General features: G+C 33.5%; 1 protein-coding gene across 3 annotated transcripts in view; it reads left to right on the top strand.

The window, feature by feature from the left end:
* The window catches only part of ASCC3 (activating signal cointegrator 1 complex subunit 3), a 439,851-nt gene that overhangs the window by 296,498 nt on the left and 123,708 nt on the right, over positions 1-19,645 (top strand). For all 3 annotated transcript variants that reach the window (XM_077162486.1, XM_077162488.1, XM_077162487.1), the window contains 9 exons: positions 558-712; positions 3,055-3,153; positions 4,128-4,296; positions 8,961-9,181; positions 10,617-10,702; positions 11,861-12,027; positions 12,137-12,282; positions 12,406-12,526; positions 14,626-14,768. In XM_077162486.1, coding sequence (XP_077018601.1) covers positions 558-712; positions 3,055-3,153; positions 4,128-4,296; positions 8,961-9,181; positions 10,617-10,702; positions 11,861-12,027; positions 12,137-12,282; positions 12,406-12,526; positions 14,626-14,768 — 1,307 coding nt within the window. The remainder of the gene's footprint in view (positions 1-557; positions 713-3,054; positions 3,154-4,127; positions 4,297-8,960; positions 9,182-10,616; positions 10,703-11,860; positions 12,028-12,136; positions 12,283-12,405; positions 12,527-14,625; positions 14,769-19,645) is intronic.

The raw sequence follows: 19,645 nt of genomic DNA, 5'->3' as shown, positions 1-19,645 counted from the left end.
ATATCTATATGCATCTTTATCTGTAGTCCAGAATATGTTCATTTATGAAAATATACTTAAGGTAATTAATTGTGTGTTAGATTGACCATATTTTACAGTCCCTTTTTATGTTTCTAGAAATGGGGGTGGATGGTGAATTGCATTTGTTTACTGAAGCATTTCCCATCATGGTTCTATAGTTCATGGCTGTATACAGTCTGAATAAATTAATGACTATTTTTGCAAAATGTTAAATATGTCTGTATTGTATTATAAACCAACTGAAAGAAAAGTGAATCTGTGTATGGAAGTTTAAATACTCTTCAGGCCCAGTAATTTTAAGAAGCCTATTTATAGCTAAAGAAACCTTGATGTTGGTTTACAGAGCTATGAATTGCTAATTCAAGTTAACTATTAAGAACTATTCAGACATGCCAGGTCAAGAATGTCAGCTATTCTGCACAGCAAATCATAAAACAAGCCATAAAATCACATTCTCTGAAATCCCATTTACAAGTCAGATTATATTGCTTTTTTCTGTCTGGACACATTTCTTCCATGTGATATATTTCTTTCAGGTCACATGTTGCATCATGTGAATATTGGTCTGAAGGTCAAGCAATGTGTTCATCAGATTCCTTCTGTTACAATGGAAGCATCCATTCAGCCAATTACAAGAACTGTCCTTCGGGTAACGCTCAGCATCTGTCCTGATTTCACATGGAATGATCAGGTAGAAGTGGAAAATACTTATATCTTTGTTAAATAAAGGGGTCTGTACTGCATGTACACCTCCTTATATCTGTCTCCAAGTTGTATAGCCAATCCTCTAAAAAGACTATATATCGCTTTCAAAAGATACATTTAAAACATCACAGTCATATTTACTGTCATCCTCAAAAAAAACATGTCATCTAATATTTTAATAGGTCAACCAGTACACATCTAAGGAACCTAAATTTCAGCATTGAATGATGGTTTTAGTGGATTCAACTCCATAGGAACTTTGCCATATGAGTTCTATGTTCTTTCATGTTTTCTTTGTTATATTCATTATTGCTGTCTCTACTGATTATCATTTTAGCCTACCAAAAATTCAAGATTCTTCATGCTTAAAGAACCATTTTTTTTTAGTCCTGATGCCTCTCAAACTACCATTCTCTCCTTTTCTTTTCCATTATCTTGGAGAAGGAGTGTTCTATGTTTTTCTCCATTTCCTGATCACCTTTTCTTTCTTGCTGATACTGCTTTCTCACTGACCACCAAAGACTGCCTAGTTGCCACAATAAGTGGGTTTTTCTCAATTATTTTACTCCACTTCTCTGAACATTCAGCGCTATTATGTATGTGGTTCTTGAAAACGTCCTTCCTTGGGTCCTGTCTTGTTCGTATCTCTATGTTTATCCCTTTTTCTCTTCTTCTGTTCCTCCTTTAATACCTTAAATGTTTGTTTGTGTATATGTATGTATGTGTGAAGTCTACACTGGATTGTCTTATACAAGTTACTATGTTAAAGATTATAGATGCAAAGGGTAATACTTAGTCCTGGCATTCAAGAAGCCATTGGAGGAATACAAAGTAAATCAGTTATTGTAGTATAGCAATGCCTATTTACATGTATTATAAAATGCTAGCTAACTGAATATATAAATAGCTTCTACATTTTCTGATATTAGTACATCTTTCATGTGAGTGAACTTTGTTCAGCATAATGCTCTAAAATTGTAACTATACTCCTAGTCCAATTCTACCATTTGTCTTAGAGAAATGAATCACCTAGCCTTTAATTCTTTCAGTGTCCTCTTCTGTAAATATGTATAATAATTATCTTTCTCATGGAATTTCTGTGAGGATTAGATGGCACTAAGTGTGTCTATAAATATAAAAGTTTATGTCAAATATCAAATAAGTCACCCATAAACTCATATTTCAAGTTGTCTATTTAACAGACTATAAAAGCTTCATCTTTACTTCACACTCTTTTCTTCTACCAGTATCCACAATAAATCTTTCACAGTTTGGCTTAATTCATTAATAAGATAGAGTACTTAAATATTTTTGTTGGTAATTTTCTCAATTAGAATGCTGTTGACAATAAGAATGGAAAACTTTACTCAAAATGACCAAAACAACAAGGAAAGATAGTATCATCCACAATAACAGGTCCACAGATAAAGCAGACCCTAAGGATGGTTGAGTCTTCTGATTGCTTATATCATCCATGGCCCTGAATCTTTCCATCTCTTTGTCTTACTGACTGTTGGCTTTGGCAACTTCCCAAATATTTTCATGCTGCCTTGTTCATATTTAACAACGAGAGGAAAATTTACTACTACTCTCTTAGCCCAGAGCATGGACTGTAAGACCTTTTCTTCAGTCTGTTTGGGCCAGTATTGGTTATATGTATGTCTATAACTACAAGAAGTTGTCAGGAGAATGTTATTAGCTGATTAACTCATGCTAATCAAAATTATACTTTGGGATGAAATCACCTTCTGAGTTATTTGGGAGAGAAATGAATACTGAACAAGACTGGTCTTAGAATGGGGAAAAATGAGAGGAGTGGATAAACAAATATGGTGTATCTGTCCAATGGAATATTATTCAACAAAACAAATGCATATTACAGCATGAATGAAACTTGAAAACATTATGATAAGTGAAAGAAGCCAATCCCAAAAGACAACATATTGTGTAATTCAGTTTATATGAAATATCCAGAAAGGGGAAATCTATAGAGAAAGTAAATTTGTGGCATTGGGGTTATAGGGAAGGGGATGATAGTTCAGTGGGTTGGGAGAGGGAGTGATGGGAAATGACTGCTAATGGGAAAAAGGTTTCCCTTGAAGGTGATAAATTTGTTCTAAAATTAGATTATAGTGATGGCTGCACAACTCTGTAAATATATTAAAAACAAGTGAACTGTGTGCTTAAATGAGCTTTATGTTATATAAATGATATATCAATAAAGCTATTAGGGGGAGAGAGAGAGAGGAATGACTGCTAGATATACAGATAAGTATCCCTTACATGAGTTGTAATCTACATGCTATTAGGATACTGTTTTTCTTCTAGGTCCATGGGACAGTAGGTGAACCCTGGTGGATTTGGGTAGAAGATCCTACAAATGATCATATTTATCATTCAGAATATTTTATAATTCTAAAAAAACAGGTAAATTTGTATGTGTGGATATAACATTATTGTGTTGCTATTGTGATATAACATTATATTTTATATTAAAGAAAATATAAAATAATAACTTCTGTTTTTACCTTATTAGTAATTTCATGCTGGTGACAGTAAATCTTTATTCATTAATTTTTATGTTTCTGTTTGGTTTCAAAAGAAAATGATAATTAAATTTTACAGTATTGAAATTTGACATGAATTTAGTTTGAGAAATTCAGTTGTAATCTTCACCAAGGCTAGTCTTTCAGAGATGTGGAATATGGACAACAGGTAAGATAAATAATAAATTTAGGTATTAACATGCACACAGTGCTAAAGCGTATTGATTCACATAGTGAAAAAGGCTTTCTCTTTTTAATTCTCTATAAATTTCAAGAGTTACTTTGATGATAGCATGCCTTTCACCCTAATACTTCATTCATAATTTTTCTTTTTATTCTGATAAAAAGAAAGCATCAGGCTGACAGTCTTGGATGGGCAACAATAGAATTTCATAGCACTATTTTGTTTTAATTGCGTTTGTCTTCATGATTACCTTCTATTTATGCCAAATGATTCTGTTATTCCACTTAAGGTATTATTAGACTTTAAAGAAAAATATTAAGTAAATATATGATAATTGAAAATGGTGAAAATCCTGATGTTAAGTAATTGAATTAATGAACTTTAGGAAATTCTTATAATGAGTTGAATTAGTATCCTGTTAATACATAATAACGTGTATATGTAAATAATATAAATTAAGTGTAAATGGTACCTTTGGTTACATCTGGTATCCTCAGAAAGGTACCATTCACATATTTCTGAAGTATCAAAAAAAGTCACTATTTATAAATCCAAGATATTTTCTTCTTTAGAATATCATGCTGTAGATAATAGGTTAATTAATAATAGGTTAGTAAGTCCTTTAAGATATTAGAATATCTGTATTCACTTTAGACTTTATTTCACATTAGGTCGTTAGTAAAGAAGCTCAAGTACTGGTATTTACAATCCCAATTTTTGAGCCTTTGCCTTCCCAGTACTACATCAGAGCAGTGTCTGATAGATGGTTAGGCGCTGAGGCTGTATGTATTATCAACTTTCAACATCTGATTCTACCAGAAAGACATCCTCCTCATACAGGTAACATATTGAATAGTTGCTTGAATCATTGATTTTCCAAAATTGTAGTTTTAATTAATGTTGAAAAGTGTCTGTGTTTCAAAGTTATTTAAATAGGAATAAAATGCAACTTATTTGTCAATATATTTTGAAAAGAGACTTTTCAAAATGAGAAATCTGTTTATCTATATACTTGTAGAGCTTAATGATGGGCCTTAATTTTTGTTTGAGTTCCAAAAACATTAAGCCTAGTATAATTCTAATAGTTCCAATAAGCACAAGACTATTTCTGTAGTAGTGTGCCTTCATCTTTATTTTTACCTGTAGTTTCTCCATGTCTCCTTTCCTTTCCATTGCAAGTGTCATTTAACCTGTGCTGTTTGACATTTTTGCAATATTCTTTTTTCCTTGCATAAATTACAGCTTATTTCTAATATATTAAATCAAAGTGAGTTCTTCAACACCAAAAAAATTCTTAAGAATAGATCCTATGCTGAAGCACAAAACAGGTCTTTATACGTTTTAAAACACCAAAACTATTCAAAGCACTTTCTCTGATCACATGGGGTGAATCTGGAAATCAATAACCACCAAAGAACAAGAACTTTCACAAATATATGGACACACTCTTAAACAACCAATGGGTCAAAGAGGAAGTTGTTCGAGAAAAAATAAATAAATAAATAAATAAAATAAAATAAATGAAAGTCTACTGGTTTTCTCATTGAAGAGGGCCTTGCTTTGTTTTCATTAAATATGCTTATTTATGTGATATCTTGAATCTCAAAATAAAATATATAAAAATGTTTGATACTTTAATTTAAAATGCATCCTACCAAAATCATTGTTTGGTCTCTGACTGTAACACTTGATTTTAACGTGTATTAGCATTGCATTTTAATGTCTTTTAATCACTTCTCTAGGCTAAGCACATATCACCCTAGTTATATAATTAGCTGATTTTTTTTACAGCATTTTAAAAAGCATTATATGTACTGCCATGACATCTCAATTGATAATAGAAATGCAAAATGTAACCTCAATGATTCCAAGTTCTATTTAGCTCACAGTATATATATATATATAGACATTCCTGTTGAACAAAGTCAACCAAGAAAAGTCTTCATCTTTCATAGAAATAAAGCATCTTAATTTAGCATTGTTAATAAATATTCAAAATGTTATAATCTTTATTAAGAATATGACTGTTCTTTGATTTGCATTTCAGGTTTCAATCTTACAATGCCTCCCATCTCATCTTGATTTTCAGTGCTATAGAAAATTGGAGAGATTACAATCTGGTATAGAAAGAATACAGTATACACTGTAGAGCAGGGGGGCAGAATAGTAAAACATAAATTTTTTTACCTTTAAGTACATCTTTTTGATAAGAGAATTCACTGTACTTTCCACTGTGAAACTGAACTTCGAAGATCTAACTTAGGATACAGACTGTCATATCCCCTTACTGATTTTCCTTTCCTCAAATTTCAAATGTCATCTCTGATGAAATCTTGAAAATAAAGTTTCCTTCTGGTTTTCTAACCTTTATGTGTATGGGAAAGCACAAGGTCTTGCAGGTACTCAAGTGTGTATAACTTTATTTTTCTGGTTCATTTTAATTTCCTGATCCCCTAGACCTCCAGTCTGTAAAATGAGAAACAACAACTAAATCTAGTTTCAAAATTTTCTCAGTGCAGTTCTTGTTTACCCATTCACACTCTGATTTAAAACCCCCATCCAGTTTTCTTCCTGAAATTATTATAAGTTCCTAAGGATTTAAACTACCATAGGGTGTTAATTTGGAGAATTGGGATCTTTTCATCAGTTCTTCCCTAACCTACTAATGTAGTTGCTGCTAATAACCACTAATGTCATGGACATTATAGTAGTTCTCAGTTGTCTCTGTGCCACCATGTAGCCCTTCACAGTCATAATCCTCTTCTCACCCAGGTCAATGCTGCCACTCTAGATCCTTTAACTCACCAGGCTCCTTACACTGGGGTCTCTCAAAGAGAGTAAAGGAATCTCATAATCTGCCTTCTAACGCCCAAACTTGCCACACAACTCTGTGCCCTCCCATTGAACATCATCTTTAAAAATTTTAGGAAGGAAGTGTTTAATTTTTGATGTCCCGTCCTTCCAAAGGAGATCTTTCTTCTTTCCCACCACACTTATATTGTGGATAGGGATAGATCAAGGGCAAAGGACAGATAATACAACTAATATTTTCCTTCCTTTTTGAATTCTCCTTCTGGTCCTTTGCCTAGAGATCTAAAGTTCTTTAACTGATGTGCAGATGCACTTGAAAGGTAAGAATTAGCCACCTTTTGGTCAGGCTGGTACATTTCTGCTAACATCTGCCATCCAGTGTCTTTATTTATTTATTTAAAAAAAAATTTTTAAACATAACATACAAAAATGAACATTCTTACCATATGAGCATTCCATTCTTGGTATATAATCAGTAATTCACAGTATCATCACATAGTTGTATATTCATCACATGATTATTTCTAAGAACATCTGCATCAATTCAGAAAAAGAAATAAAGAAAAAAACTTGTACATACCACACCCCTTACCCCTCCCTCTCATTATCTACCCAATATATTTTAGCCTTTATTTCCCCTATTTTTTTTCTATACCCCCTTACCACTCCCTTTTATTGATCATTAACATTTCAATCTGCTAGATTTATTTTAACATTTGCTCCCCCTATTATTTATTTATTTTTAATCCCTATGTTTTACTCATCTGTCCATACCATAGATAAAAGGAGCATCAGACACAAGGTTTTCACAATCACACAGTCACACTGTGAAAGCTATATCATTATACAATCATCTTCAAGAAACATAGAAACATAGTTATTGGAACACAGCTCTGCATTTTCAGGCACTTCCCTCCAGCCTCTCCAATATACCTTAACTAAAAAGGTGATATCTATATACTGCGTAAGAATAACCTCCAGGATAACTTCTAGACTCTGCTTGAAATCTCTCAGCCATTGACACTTTATTTTGTCTCATTTCTCTCTTCCCCCTTTTGGCTGAGAAGGTTTTCTCAATCCCTTGATGCTGAGTCCCAGCTCTTTCTAGGATTTCTGTCTCCCGTTGCCAGGAAGGTTTACACCCCTGGGAGTCATGTCCCACGTTGAGACAGGAAGGGCAGTGACAGTGAGTTTGCTTGTTGTGTTGGCTGAGAGAGAGAGGCCACATCTGAGCCACAAAAGACATTCTCTTTGGGGTGACTCTTAGGCCTTATTTTAGGTAGGCTTAACCTATCCTTTGTGGGGATAAGTTTCATATGAACAAACCCCAAGATTGAGGGCCCAGCCTTTTGCTTTGATTGTCCCCACTGCTTGTGAGAATAATTGAAATTCTCCATGTGGGGAAGTTGAATTTTCCCTCTTTCTCGCTATTCCCCCAAGGGGACTTTGTAAATGCTTTTGTATTCACTGTTCAAATCACTCTGGGATCTATCGGGGTATCACTCTGGACAAACCCACAAACTTTCATGCACTACCCAAGGTTTCATGTACTTATGGTGTTCAACTTTCCACATAAGTTATATTAGGAAATGCACTAATGAAATTATTAACTTTGTACCAAATAAACATTTTTTGCTTTAGTCTCACACCTAAGTTAAAGTTTTAAAATATGAATTACCATCTATTTTCAACACCCTGCAATAGTGACATTCCTTTGTTCTTCATACAAAAACATTTTTTAATTTGTGCATTTAGTCACTATTATTGCACACTCTAGGCATTCCTAGATTATACCATCTCAGTCTTTATCATCTCTTTCCTTCTGATTTCATTTGTGTCCCCAGCCCTCCTCCCTCTATCATTCTCACAGTCAGTGTCTTTTGAATGAATGTAGATTGTCACAGGGAAGAACTAAATACCAGTTGGTTTCTCAAGTTATTATTCTTCCACCCACAGAAAATTAATAGGTAGAAGAGAAATAATTACTTCCAAAATTATTCATCCTTTTACTGTACTATATTACCTCTTGGACTAGGAAATATAGTTTGTCGACTCACTTTTATTTCCTCAAAGATGTCTTAAACTCCTGTGAAATTAAATGAGACAAATAAAACTTAAAATCAGTTTGACCATGTCTCTTAGTTTAACACAACACTTTGTTTACATAAATGGGTATAATTTTCTATCTTAATTTTTATTTATTTTGCATTGACTTTATAATACTCTTATATAATAGTAACTTCCATCAAACTTTGAGAATTTTTGAATTTTAGAAATTTGTAATCATTTTTCTATGTGAGAAAAATATCTGTCAGTTTCCATTGAGCAGCAGCTCACTCACCCATTCTGTGTTGGTCTGTTGTCTACAGATCAAAAGTAACTTGTGATTAATAACCATTCCAGTACCGAAGTTTGCAAATATTTTTCATTTTTCTGCCAAAGAGTAGATTTAATTTTGTCCCATAATATGCTACTTTCATATACTTGTCATTCAAGTTGCTTTCCCAATTGGAAGATTTGGCAGAAGGGTGTCCAGTATGTCAATATTATAAATGGTGTGAGAAGTGGTATACAGTAATCTTTGTTAAGTTTTATTTGCCTTTTTAAAAATTAAGAATTGTTTTAACAGAATACAATTCAGTATTGTGCCTATTATTCACTTTCTTTATAACAGTGTCATTAAATCTTTTCAGAATTACTGGATCTTCAGCCATTACCAGTCACTGCTTTGGGATGTGAAGAATATGAAGCCCTGTACAACTTTACCCACTTTAACCCTGTGCAGACTCAAATATTCCATACACTGTATCACACAGACTGTAATGTCCTACTTGGAGCACCAACTGGATCAGGGAAGACTGTGGCAGCTGAATTAGCCATTTTCAGAGTCTTCAACAAGTACCCAACGTCAAAAGTTTGTATAAAAGAATCACATGCTTATATTCAGTTAGAAAAGGCAGTTCATAATCTCTAAACTAGCCAGATAAAAATACACTGGCACGACCCAATGAGTAGGTTTGTCACTCAGTGAATTTCCCAGAGAGGTAGATATTGCACTGTATTACAATAACTGCCATAAAGAAATTTACGTCAAACTTAATAGTGCTCAAAGTGGATTTCTAATGTAACACACGTCTTTTTTTTCATTGTAAGATATCTACAGTTCATAGGCAATTTAATTGTAAGGTATCTAACCCACAGCCATGTTTATATGATGCAATAATTCATACTCAGATCCTCTATGAAGGAAAAGCTAATACTGTAACATTATACATAGGAAAAATAAAGACAACTTTTCTCCATATTTCCCTGAATGGCCATATTGTTAATTAATGTTAAATAATATTGCAAGTCGGACTGATTTAAGCTTTCTTGAAAGATAACATTTTTAAATTGTGGGAATATTTCACATTTACAGTAGAGGTGTTTTAGAGATGTTATGATTGGAATTATATTCTGTGCTCATCATTTATGATTTCAAAACTTTTTTAAGTTCGTATTTCAGTGATTACAAACTTAATCTTCTTCTTGCCTGCTTAGCTTTAATTTGTTCCTAATTTTTAGTTTCTGTATTATATGGTTATTGATCCATAATTAGACATGTTAATAAAACAGTGGCTCACCACTCTAAATTTGAAATCAATTTGAAAATTGAATAAAGGGAAGAATTTTTTTCCAGTGAATATTGTTTATATAAGTTTGGATCAGGAAAGATTAGGATTTTCAAGAGTTTGAACCCTGAAATGTATAACTGATGTCTCTCAGGAAATCTGCATTAAAATTTAAACAAAGAATTTATTTCTTTTCCAAATTTCAAAATCTGGAATTTTTTCATTAATGTTATACATAACACAAGATACTTTTGATCATAATGAGGAAAAAAGAATCTTAATTTTCTATATGTAATGCATTATCGCATAGTTTTTATATTCATGTTTGTAAGAAGATAATTTCACTATAAAATACCAAAGAAAATGACTCGTGCTTTTTAGAAAATATCTTAACTATCTGTATCAGTATTTTGATGATAGAAATTTTCATGATATATGTTCCTTTATTACTTTAGATAAATATAGTTTGATTAAGCTAATGACTTTTTTCTATTAATGTTTTTAAAAACATAACACCAGGCGGGCCACGGTGGCTCAGCAGGCAAGAATGCTTGCCTGCCATGCCAGAGGACCCGGGTTCGATTCCTGGTGCCTGCCCATGTAAGAAAAAAAAAAAAAAACGTAGCACCTGCAGTATTAAAACCACACTGTCATATTTTGATAAATTTTGTGGAGTTAATTTTATTTTGAAATGCTGTCAGTAATTTCATGCGAGTCTTTTTGCCCCCTCCCTTTTAGGCTGTGTATATTGCACCCCTCAAAGCCCTAGTACGTGAAAGAATGGATGACTGGAAATTTAGAATAGAAGAAAAACTTGGTAAAAAGTAAGTTATTTCACCCAAGATGCATAAAGCTGTTGAATGTTTTGACAGTGATATTCATAGTTTTTTATTTAAAAGTATATAACTACTGTTAAAATGGTGTCAATATTCTGTTTGTTTTAAGATTGAAAAATGAAATTTCTTAAAATACTTAACATGAGTACTTTTATTTGACAAGATAATTTTCTTAAAATCACTTAATTCTAAAGCAAAAGAAAAATAGTTATAAAATAAAGTTATATCTTTGTGTTTTTCTTTCATAGTGACTTCCAAAATCAGCTTAAAAGTCATGTAAATTATTTACAGAAAAATAGAAGTTCTTTGAAGAATATTATGTTTTATTGTCTCTTTAATACTGTACAAGGTTATTCACTGCAGTATTGTTTTTAATAGCCAAAGCTTTCACGCAACCTTATTGTCCAGTAAGCCACCATTAAGTAAATTATGGTCCAACGACACAATGCAAAATACTATTCAAAAAAAATTTTTTTAAGTATCCTATCTTTTTAAAAACAAATACAAAAACAGTGATGAATGCAATGGTGAGAATTGGGAGCCTGGAGGATAGGGATACAGACACAATTTATTATATATCCTTTGAATCATGAATAAATTCATTCAAATAATAAATTCATTTAAAACAATAAATAAAATGGGGAAATATGACTACAAATCACTAAAGGTTTTGAGAATATTAAACTTGGAGAAACCAGTCTTGCCCTTTTCTCTGATTTCTGATTGTTAACATCAGATGTAGAAATTTTTTACTGATTATCTAAAATTTGGAATTAGCCACCAAGTTTTCCTATGCATTGTTTAACTCCCCTAGACTTGCATAGGTTTTAAAACTTTATCTCCTTTAAAATCTATAAAATCACATAGGGCATAGATTCTATAAACATAAATCAAAGTTTGACACTTTGTGTACCTACTGTTATTTGTTGCCATGTAGGCATCAGTGATTGGGATTTATAGTTCCTTTATATTAGAATTTTTAAGAAGCAAATATTTTAGACTTAATTCACAAATAATTTCAGAAAACAAAGGGAGATAAAATGGTTTTAGCATTATAAAATTTTATTTTAAAAGAGATACATTTTTACCTTTCCACAGTCATGTGTTATCTGAAAAATTAAAGAGATCATTTTCGTTCCCTTCCAGAGTTATTGAACTAACAGGGGATGTGACTCCTGATATGAAATCCATTGCAAAGGCTGACCTTATCGTCACTACACCAGAGAAGTGGGATGGAGTCAGCAGAAGTTGGCAAAATAGGAACTATGTCCAGCAAGTCACTATTCTCATCATAGATGAGATCCATCTGCTTGGTGAGTGCCACTGAATTTAAAGCCAGTTTACATAATCTTAGTTTCATACCTGCAGGTGCCAGCCTGAGGCCTTGTTAAATGATTAATGTGCGTTATTCCTATTTCCTAGGGGAAGAAAGGGGCCCTGTCTTAGAGGTCATTGTATCACGAACGAATTTCATCTCATCACACACAGAAAAGCCTGTAAGAATAGTTGGTCTGTCTACTGCATTAGCTAATGCCAGAGACCTTGCAGACTGGCTCAATATTAATCAGGTATGTGTGAGATTGAGAAATCAGGTGTTTGATAATGCCATTTAGGTGTACACATTAATGAGGCATCATAACATTATAAACTTATAAAAACTGAAAGTGGTTTCTCTTTCTTATTTACTCTAGATGGGCTTGTTCAACTTCCGACCATCAGTTCGCCCAGTTCCACTGGAAGTTCACATTCAAGGCTTCCCGGGTCAACATTACTGTCCTCGTATGGCTAGTATGAATAAGCCTACATTTCAAGGTAAACTTCAGGTTCTTAGAGTGAAATACCACCTTACCCTGTAACTGTTAATTGCAATGTTATGAAGGAGTGATACTGCTTCAGATTCTACAGGTATCTAAAGTTATTTACCTCAATATTGTTAAGGAATACAAATATATGTGAAATTAACTCTTGGGTGTTAGAGTTTCATAAATGATAATGCCTCTGTGGTAGAATAAAATCACCTCTATAAAAGTGTGTAATTTTTAAAAAGTTAACCAAACCATCATTAAAGTAGTTAATAATTTGAACAAATGATAAATAGAAGCTACAATTCAAACAAATATAGCATAATCTTCTTTTTATAACAGAACCCATGAAACTTACAGTTGAGTGGTTCTTAGTAATGCTTCTGTTTTTGTTTTGTTTTCTATTGTTTTGTTTTGTTTTTTTCTTTCCAAACAAATTAGATAAGCAGGACAGGTTTAAGTATAATACTCCTATTTTATTGAAACATGTTTTGTTTAGGCTATATAAGGCATATTTATTGTATCAATTAAAAATAACCTTCAGAATAAATTCTGTAATGTGAACTGCTGTTGATTTTGAAGTGACAGTTGTGAGGTGACTTTTTAGCTGCTGTAATTAGCCTTATGACAGAAGCAAAGTATTGATTGTGAACTGGAGACCAGTCTTGGCAGTTCAGATTATTTACACCAACACAGAAGCATTGTACAAAATCACTAATGAACAATAAATCTGCTGTGAGCTGTTCAACCACACCTGTTCTTGCAGCAGCAAAAATCCATTAAATGTTGAGGTTTAAAAAAAGAGACAGAGCTCCATTCATGATTATGTGTACAAATGATATCAATATTGTGCTAATAATGATATTTTAAACATTCTCCATCTAATATGATTTAACAAAGCTTTACCATTACATCCTGTAATTTTCTAATAACCTATGAAAGAATAAGAAATAAGATAAAAAGAGTATTTTTCATAATGTATATTGTTGTGATTGCTTATATTTATATCTGTTTAAGATGCGATTAGTTACTTTAGATGTAGTATTGCACAGCAGCTATCTTTATAAACTTATATCTGTAGTAGATCACTATATTTTATCAAGTTTAAAAATATGGTTTCATGATACCTTTATTTCTGTTAGGGGATAAATATAAGCAAGGTCATGTCAACATTTCCATTATAAACCTTGTTTCTTAGCCCATAAAAAGAAATTCTGCAGCTCATGTAACTAACAAGAAATTACGAGATTGAACTTTTTTACATAGAATTTTTTGTCATTGACTGTTTTCATAGAGCTGTATAGACCTAAATATAAATTCTTCTAGTGCCATTTCATCAGCATTTTGGAGCCTATGTAGCACAGAAAACTCATTTCCAGTTAAATCAATGATTAATTGGCTTTTCAAATGATTTTTTTAATGATCTGATCTTAAGATTTAAGATCTATTCAGTCTTAAATACTCAAGTTATGAAATTACTTATCTCATCTTCTGTGTGTCAGCTATGCATTGGCCATTGCTCAGATATACATTCAAACCTGGTCTTCTCCACAACCCTCTTTTACATTCTTATGTCTTCCTATTTGAAACCACACATGTGTGTTTTGAAAATGGAGAGTATTTATTTCTTCTACCAGTTTATTTGTTAAAAACTCTCGTGGTAGCCTATTAGCAACAGGGAAAAGACAAAAGGAACTTTCTACGAACTTTTTTAGAGATTTGTCATCATCCTGTAGGACTTGGCTCTCCAAACCTCAGAAACGCAAAACAGAAATAGAAAACTCACCTAGGATTTTGTGTCTATGTCTATTCTTAATGGAAAGCCTCGGCCTTTGTCTCCATCCCCTGTAACACAGAACAGAATTCGAAGCACACATATTTATGTCTTCCCTGTCCCAGACAGTATGTTCATTAGAGTCAGCATTCTTTATTTCCTATCATTGGTCTAATATGCTGTCAGATCTAGAATAATGCTAAATTTCCTGATGAAATTCAGAATTCACCTAATTAATTTATAATGTTAGTTTTCATACATCTATTTGATATCCTAATGAAATTCAAATTCTTATGTAACTGGTTTACTGTTTATTTTCCTCACCTTTTTAACAGCGATTAGAAGCCATTCTCCAGCCAAACCTGTTTTGATCTTTGTTTCATCAAGACGTCAAACTCGTCTTACTGCTTTAGAATTGATAGCCTTTCTAGCTACAGAAGAAGATCCAAAGCAGTGGTTGAATATGGATGAAAGAGAGGTAAACAACATATCTTATCTTCTATTTCTTCACCTGTCAGATTAGTTTGTATTGTATTGTAATAGAAGTTACACATTAAATTATATTTTATTTTATTCAATACTAAAGTATAATAACATTCTACTTTGAAATTTGAAAAAAAAATTGAAAAGAAAATGCTTAATACTGCCTTAAGTATTAATTCAATACTTATACAACACTATTACAGACATTTTGGTGTCTTTTATCCCTAAACATTTTTTTTATATATCTGTATTTATTTTTCCCTTTAGCATTATCATGTAGGTATTTTTCATATTCAATAAATTTTTGTAATCTTGAGTGTTCTCTGCCCCCGTGGAATTTATAGTCATTTTTGAAAAATGAACTATAAAAATATACAAAACATCTTCATTTTTTTTCATTTAGAAAACCCTACAAAGTATGTAAAAATAAAAATTCTATTATCCTGTCACCCAATAATAACTATTAAAGTTTTAAATAATTATGCTTTTCATGTCTGTACAGTTACATTCCATTATGTGACTATGCCTTGTAGCCTTGAGGTAGAGTGAAAGCTATCATTTATCTTTTATATTTCAGCATTCTCTTCTTAATGTTACTTAAATTTCAGCATTACTTCCTCAGTGTTCCTTGTTTGTGTACAGGCATACCTCAGATATACTATGAGTTTGATTCCAAACCACTGCAGTAAAGCAAGTATTGGAATAAAGCAAGACACAATTTTTTGGTTTCCAGTGCATATGAAAGTTATGGTTACACTATATAGTAATCTATTAAGTGTACAATAACATTATGCCTACAAAATGTACATGCCTTAATTAAAACGTGGCCCTAAACACAAAGTAAGCACATGCTATTGGAAAAATGCTGTCCATAGATTTGCTCAAAGCAGAATTGCCACAAACCTTCAATTTGTTAAAAAAAAAAAAAAAAAAACACTATCTGGGGGAAACTCCTGCAAGATGGCAGCTTAGTGAGGTGTGGAATTTAATTCATCCTCCAGAGCAGCTAGCAAATAGCCAGGAACAGTACAGAACAACTGCTGAGGCTACATCAGTGACCAGACACACAGCATACACCAATTTGGACCAGGGGGACCTGCTGAGACTACACACAGAACTGTAAGGTCCCCAGAGGCCCAGGAGACTTGTTCCCCAAGGGGAAGATAACCCTTTACTAGCAGTAAGGGTTTAGCTCAACCAAGCTCCAGTTGATTTTCCTTTCCCGCCCAGCATGAGGTGCTTGTCTGCCATGGCTTTTCACCAGTGTAAAGTGCTGTGGTGCCTTTAATTTTAGCAGACTCTCCCTGTCAGGGCATGGTTGGGACAGCAGTGAGGTTGTTAGTTGGCACTAACTGCTTCAGTTTTCCAGTCCCTGGGGCCTGAATTCCTCAAAGGAGGAATCCACTTGAGTTGTGCTCCACCTTTGTCTTAGAGAAGGTATAGCCTTTAGGGAATTAACTTCTTTCACCTGACTAGTTACTTAGTCTTTCATTCAAGTGTAATTCACCTTTGCCTGGGGCAATGCTGGAGCCTAAAAATTCTTCCAGTTGTGGCTAATGAGCTGTTACGGAGTGAAAAACAAAGCAAAAAACAAAGCCTTTTCAGAGCAGGACGCTACTCCTAGGGTTTGTAAATCAAGAGCTTATGTTGGTTAAGTTGGTTTATGGCTCTATGTATCTCCAGACTCTGTATGCCCCCTTTTCTTGGGGTCCAGCCCTTTTCCAGTATTTTCTGCTGTCTGGCTCAACCTCTTTATCCAGGTTTATTTGTGCTGGGGCCTATTTTCAGTAGTCAGAATTTGCTAATTAATTTCACAATTGGAGCTTGATTGAGCTAAACCCTTGCTGCTAATAAAGTCTGTTCCCTTTTCCCTTGGGGAACAAGCCTCCTGTGCCTCTGGGGGCCTTACAGTTCTGTGTGGAGTCTCAGCCAGTCCCCCTGGTCCAGACTGCTGTATGCTGTGTGTCTGGTAACTGAAGTAGCCTCAGCAGTTGTTCTGTACTGTTCCTGCCTAATTGCTAGCTGCTCTGGAGGATGAACTAAATTCCACACTTCACTAAGCTGCCACAGGGTCTGGAGGCCCCACAGGAAAGTCTAACACCTGCTGGGTCTCACCCTCGGGTAAAACTGATACTGGTGACTCTTTCCTCCTGAGAGGACACCAGTCCAATCTGGGAAAATCTGACTGGGGTCTATAATATCTGAAGAGAGACTTTCCTCCAAAAAAAAACTCCCTATAAGCAGGGCAAGAAACAGACAAACAAGAACTGAAAAATTCTGATCAGTTAAACAGAACCTATAGTTGAACTATCTAGAATAAGTTGAACTGAATGTCAAAGAACAGATAGAGAACAAAGCCATCCAGCAAGAAAATCCTAGGTAAATGAGTAAAAACAACCTCCAGAATATACTAATTAAGGAAATCAACTGCCTAGACACCTGCAAAAAATAACAGGTCGTACTAGGAAAATTGAAGATATGGCCCAGTCAAAGGAGCAAACTAACAATTCAAATGAGATGCAGGAGTTGAAATAACTAATTCACAATGTTTGAACAGACATGAAAAATCTCATCAAATTAACTAGTTGAGGGAGGGTATAAAGAAGACATTGAGCAAACAAAAAGAAGAAATTGTAAGTTTGAGAAAACAAATCACAGAACTTACGGGAATAAAAGGCGCAATAAAACAGATGAAAAAAATAACAATGAAAATTTACAACAGTAGATTTGAAGAGGCAGAAGAAAGGATTAGTGAACTAGAAGACTTGACATCTGAAATCTGACACACCAAAGAAAATCACTGAAAATTTCTCACCTCTTCTAAAAGACATAGAAGTTACAGATCCAGGAAGTACAGTGTACCCTAAACAGAGTAGGTCCAAATAGACATTCACCAAAAGGCTTACTTATCAGATTGTCATATGTCAAAGAGAAAGAGAGAATTTTGAAAGTAGCAAGAGAAAAGCAGTCAATCACATTCAAAGGACGCCCAATAAGACTATATGTGGATTTCTTAGCAGAAACAATGGATGCTAGAAGGCAGCTTATAAGGTATGATATATTTTAAGATTCTAAAAATGAAAAACTGCCAACCAAGAATTCTATATCTAGCAAAATTGTCCTTCAAAAATGAAGGGGAGATTAAAATATTTTCAGACAAATGATCACTGAGAATTTGTGACCAAGAGACTGGCTCTGTAAGACACACTAAAGGGAGCATGATAGGCATATAAGAAAAGGCAGTAGAGAGTGATCTGGAGAAGACTGTAGGAAAAAAATAAATAATAGATATGATGTATAAAATCCAAAAGGCAAAATGGTAGAAGAAAATACTGCCTTTACAATAATAACATTAAATGTTAATGGATTAAATTCCCCAGTCAAAAGACAGAGAATGGCAGGACGGATTAAAAAACAAGACACATCTATATGCTGTCTACAGGGGACTCATTTGAGACCTAAGGACAAAAATAGGTTGAAGGTGAAAGGTTAGGAAAAGATATTTCATGCAAACACAATCGGAAAAGAGCAGGAGTAGCTATACTAATATCCAACAAATTAAACTTCAAATGTAAAACAAAAGAGACGAAGAATGACACTATGTACTAATAAAAGAAATAATTCAACAAGAAGATATAACAGTCATAAGCATTTATGCACCAAGCCAGAGTTCTCCAAAGTACATGAGGCAAGCAAAGACAAACTGAAGAAAGAAGTAGACACCTCTACCATAATAGTTGGGACTTCAGATTCCCTGCTCTCATCAATGGATAGAACATATAGACAGAGGATCAATAAAGGAACAAAGAATTTGAATAATACAACAAATGAACTAGACTTAAAAATTATTTACAGAACATTATACTTCATAACAGCAGGATACACAATTTTCTCAAGTGCTCATGGATATTCTCAAGAATAGACCATATGATGGATCACAAAGCAAGTCTCAAAAAATTTAAAAAGATTGAACTCATATGAAACACTTTCTCCAGTCTTAATGTAATGAAGTTGGAAATCGAAAACAGGCAGAGGGTCAGAAAATTCACAAGTATATGGAGGCTAAACAATACACTCTTAAACAACCAGCGAGTCAAGGAAGAAATTGCAAGAGAAATCAGTAAATATCTCAAGGCAAATGAAAATGAAACCACAACATATCAAAATTTATGAGATGCAAAGATGGAAACAACCAAAATGTCCATCAACAGATGAGTGGCTAAACAAGCTGTGGTATATACATACAATGGAATATTACGAAGCTATAAGACAGAATAAAGTTATGAAGTATGTAACAACATGGATGGACCTTGAGGACATTATGCTGAGTGATATTAGCCAGAAACGAAAGGACAAATACTGTAAATGGTCTCACTTATAGGAGCTAACATTGGTAAATGAACTTGGAGAATTTCAGTTAAGAACAAAGACCCATCAGGAGATAGAAATAGGGTAAATATTGGGTAAATTGGAGATGAAGGGATACAGATTATGCAACAGGACTGATTGTAAAAACTCAGAACTGGATAGCACAATACTACCTAAGTGTAATACAATAATGTTAGTACACTGAATGAAGCTGAATGTAAGAATGATAGAGGGAGGAGGGCTGGGGACACAAATGAAATCAGAAGGAAAGACAGATGACAAAGACTGAGATGGTGTAATCTAGGAATGCCAAAAGTGTACAATGATAGTGGCTAAATGTTACAAATTATAAAATGTTTTTGCATGAGGAAAAACAAAGAAATGTCAATATTACAGGGTATTGAAAATAGATGGTAATTCATATTTTAAAACTTTAACTTATGTGTAAGACTAAAACAAAAAATGTTTATTTGGTACAAAGTTTATACTTTGACTAGTGCATTT

The sequence above is a fragment of the Tamandua tetradactyla genome, chromosome 5, assembly GCF_023851605.1.
Source record: "Tamandua tetradactyla isolate mTamTet1 chromosome 5, mTamTet1.pri, whole genome shotgun sequence".
Taxonomy (NCBI): Eukaryota; Metazoa; Chordata; class Mammalia; order Pilosa; family Myrmecophagidae; genus Tamandua; species Tamandua tetradactyla.
Note: the sequence above shows the minus strand (reverse complement) of the source record. Positions and strands in the feature narration are given on the sequence as shown.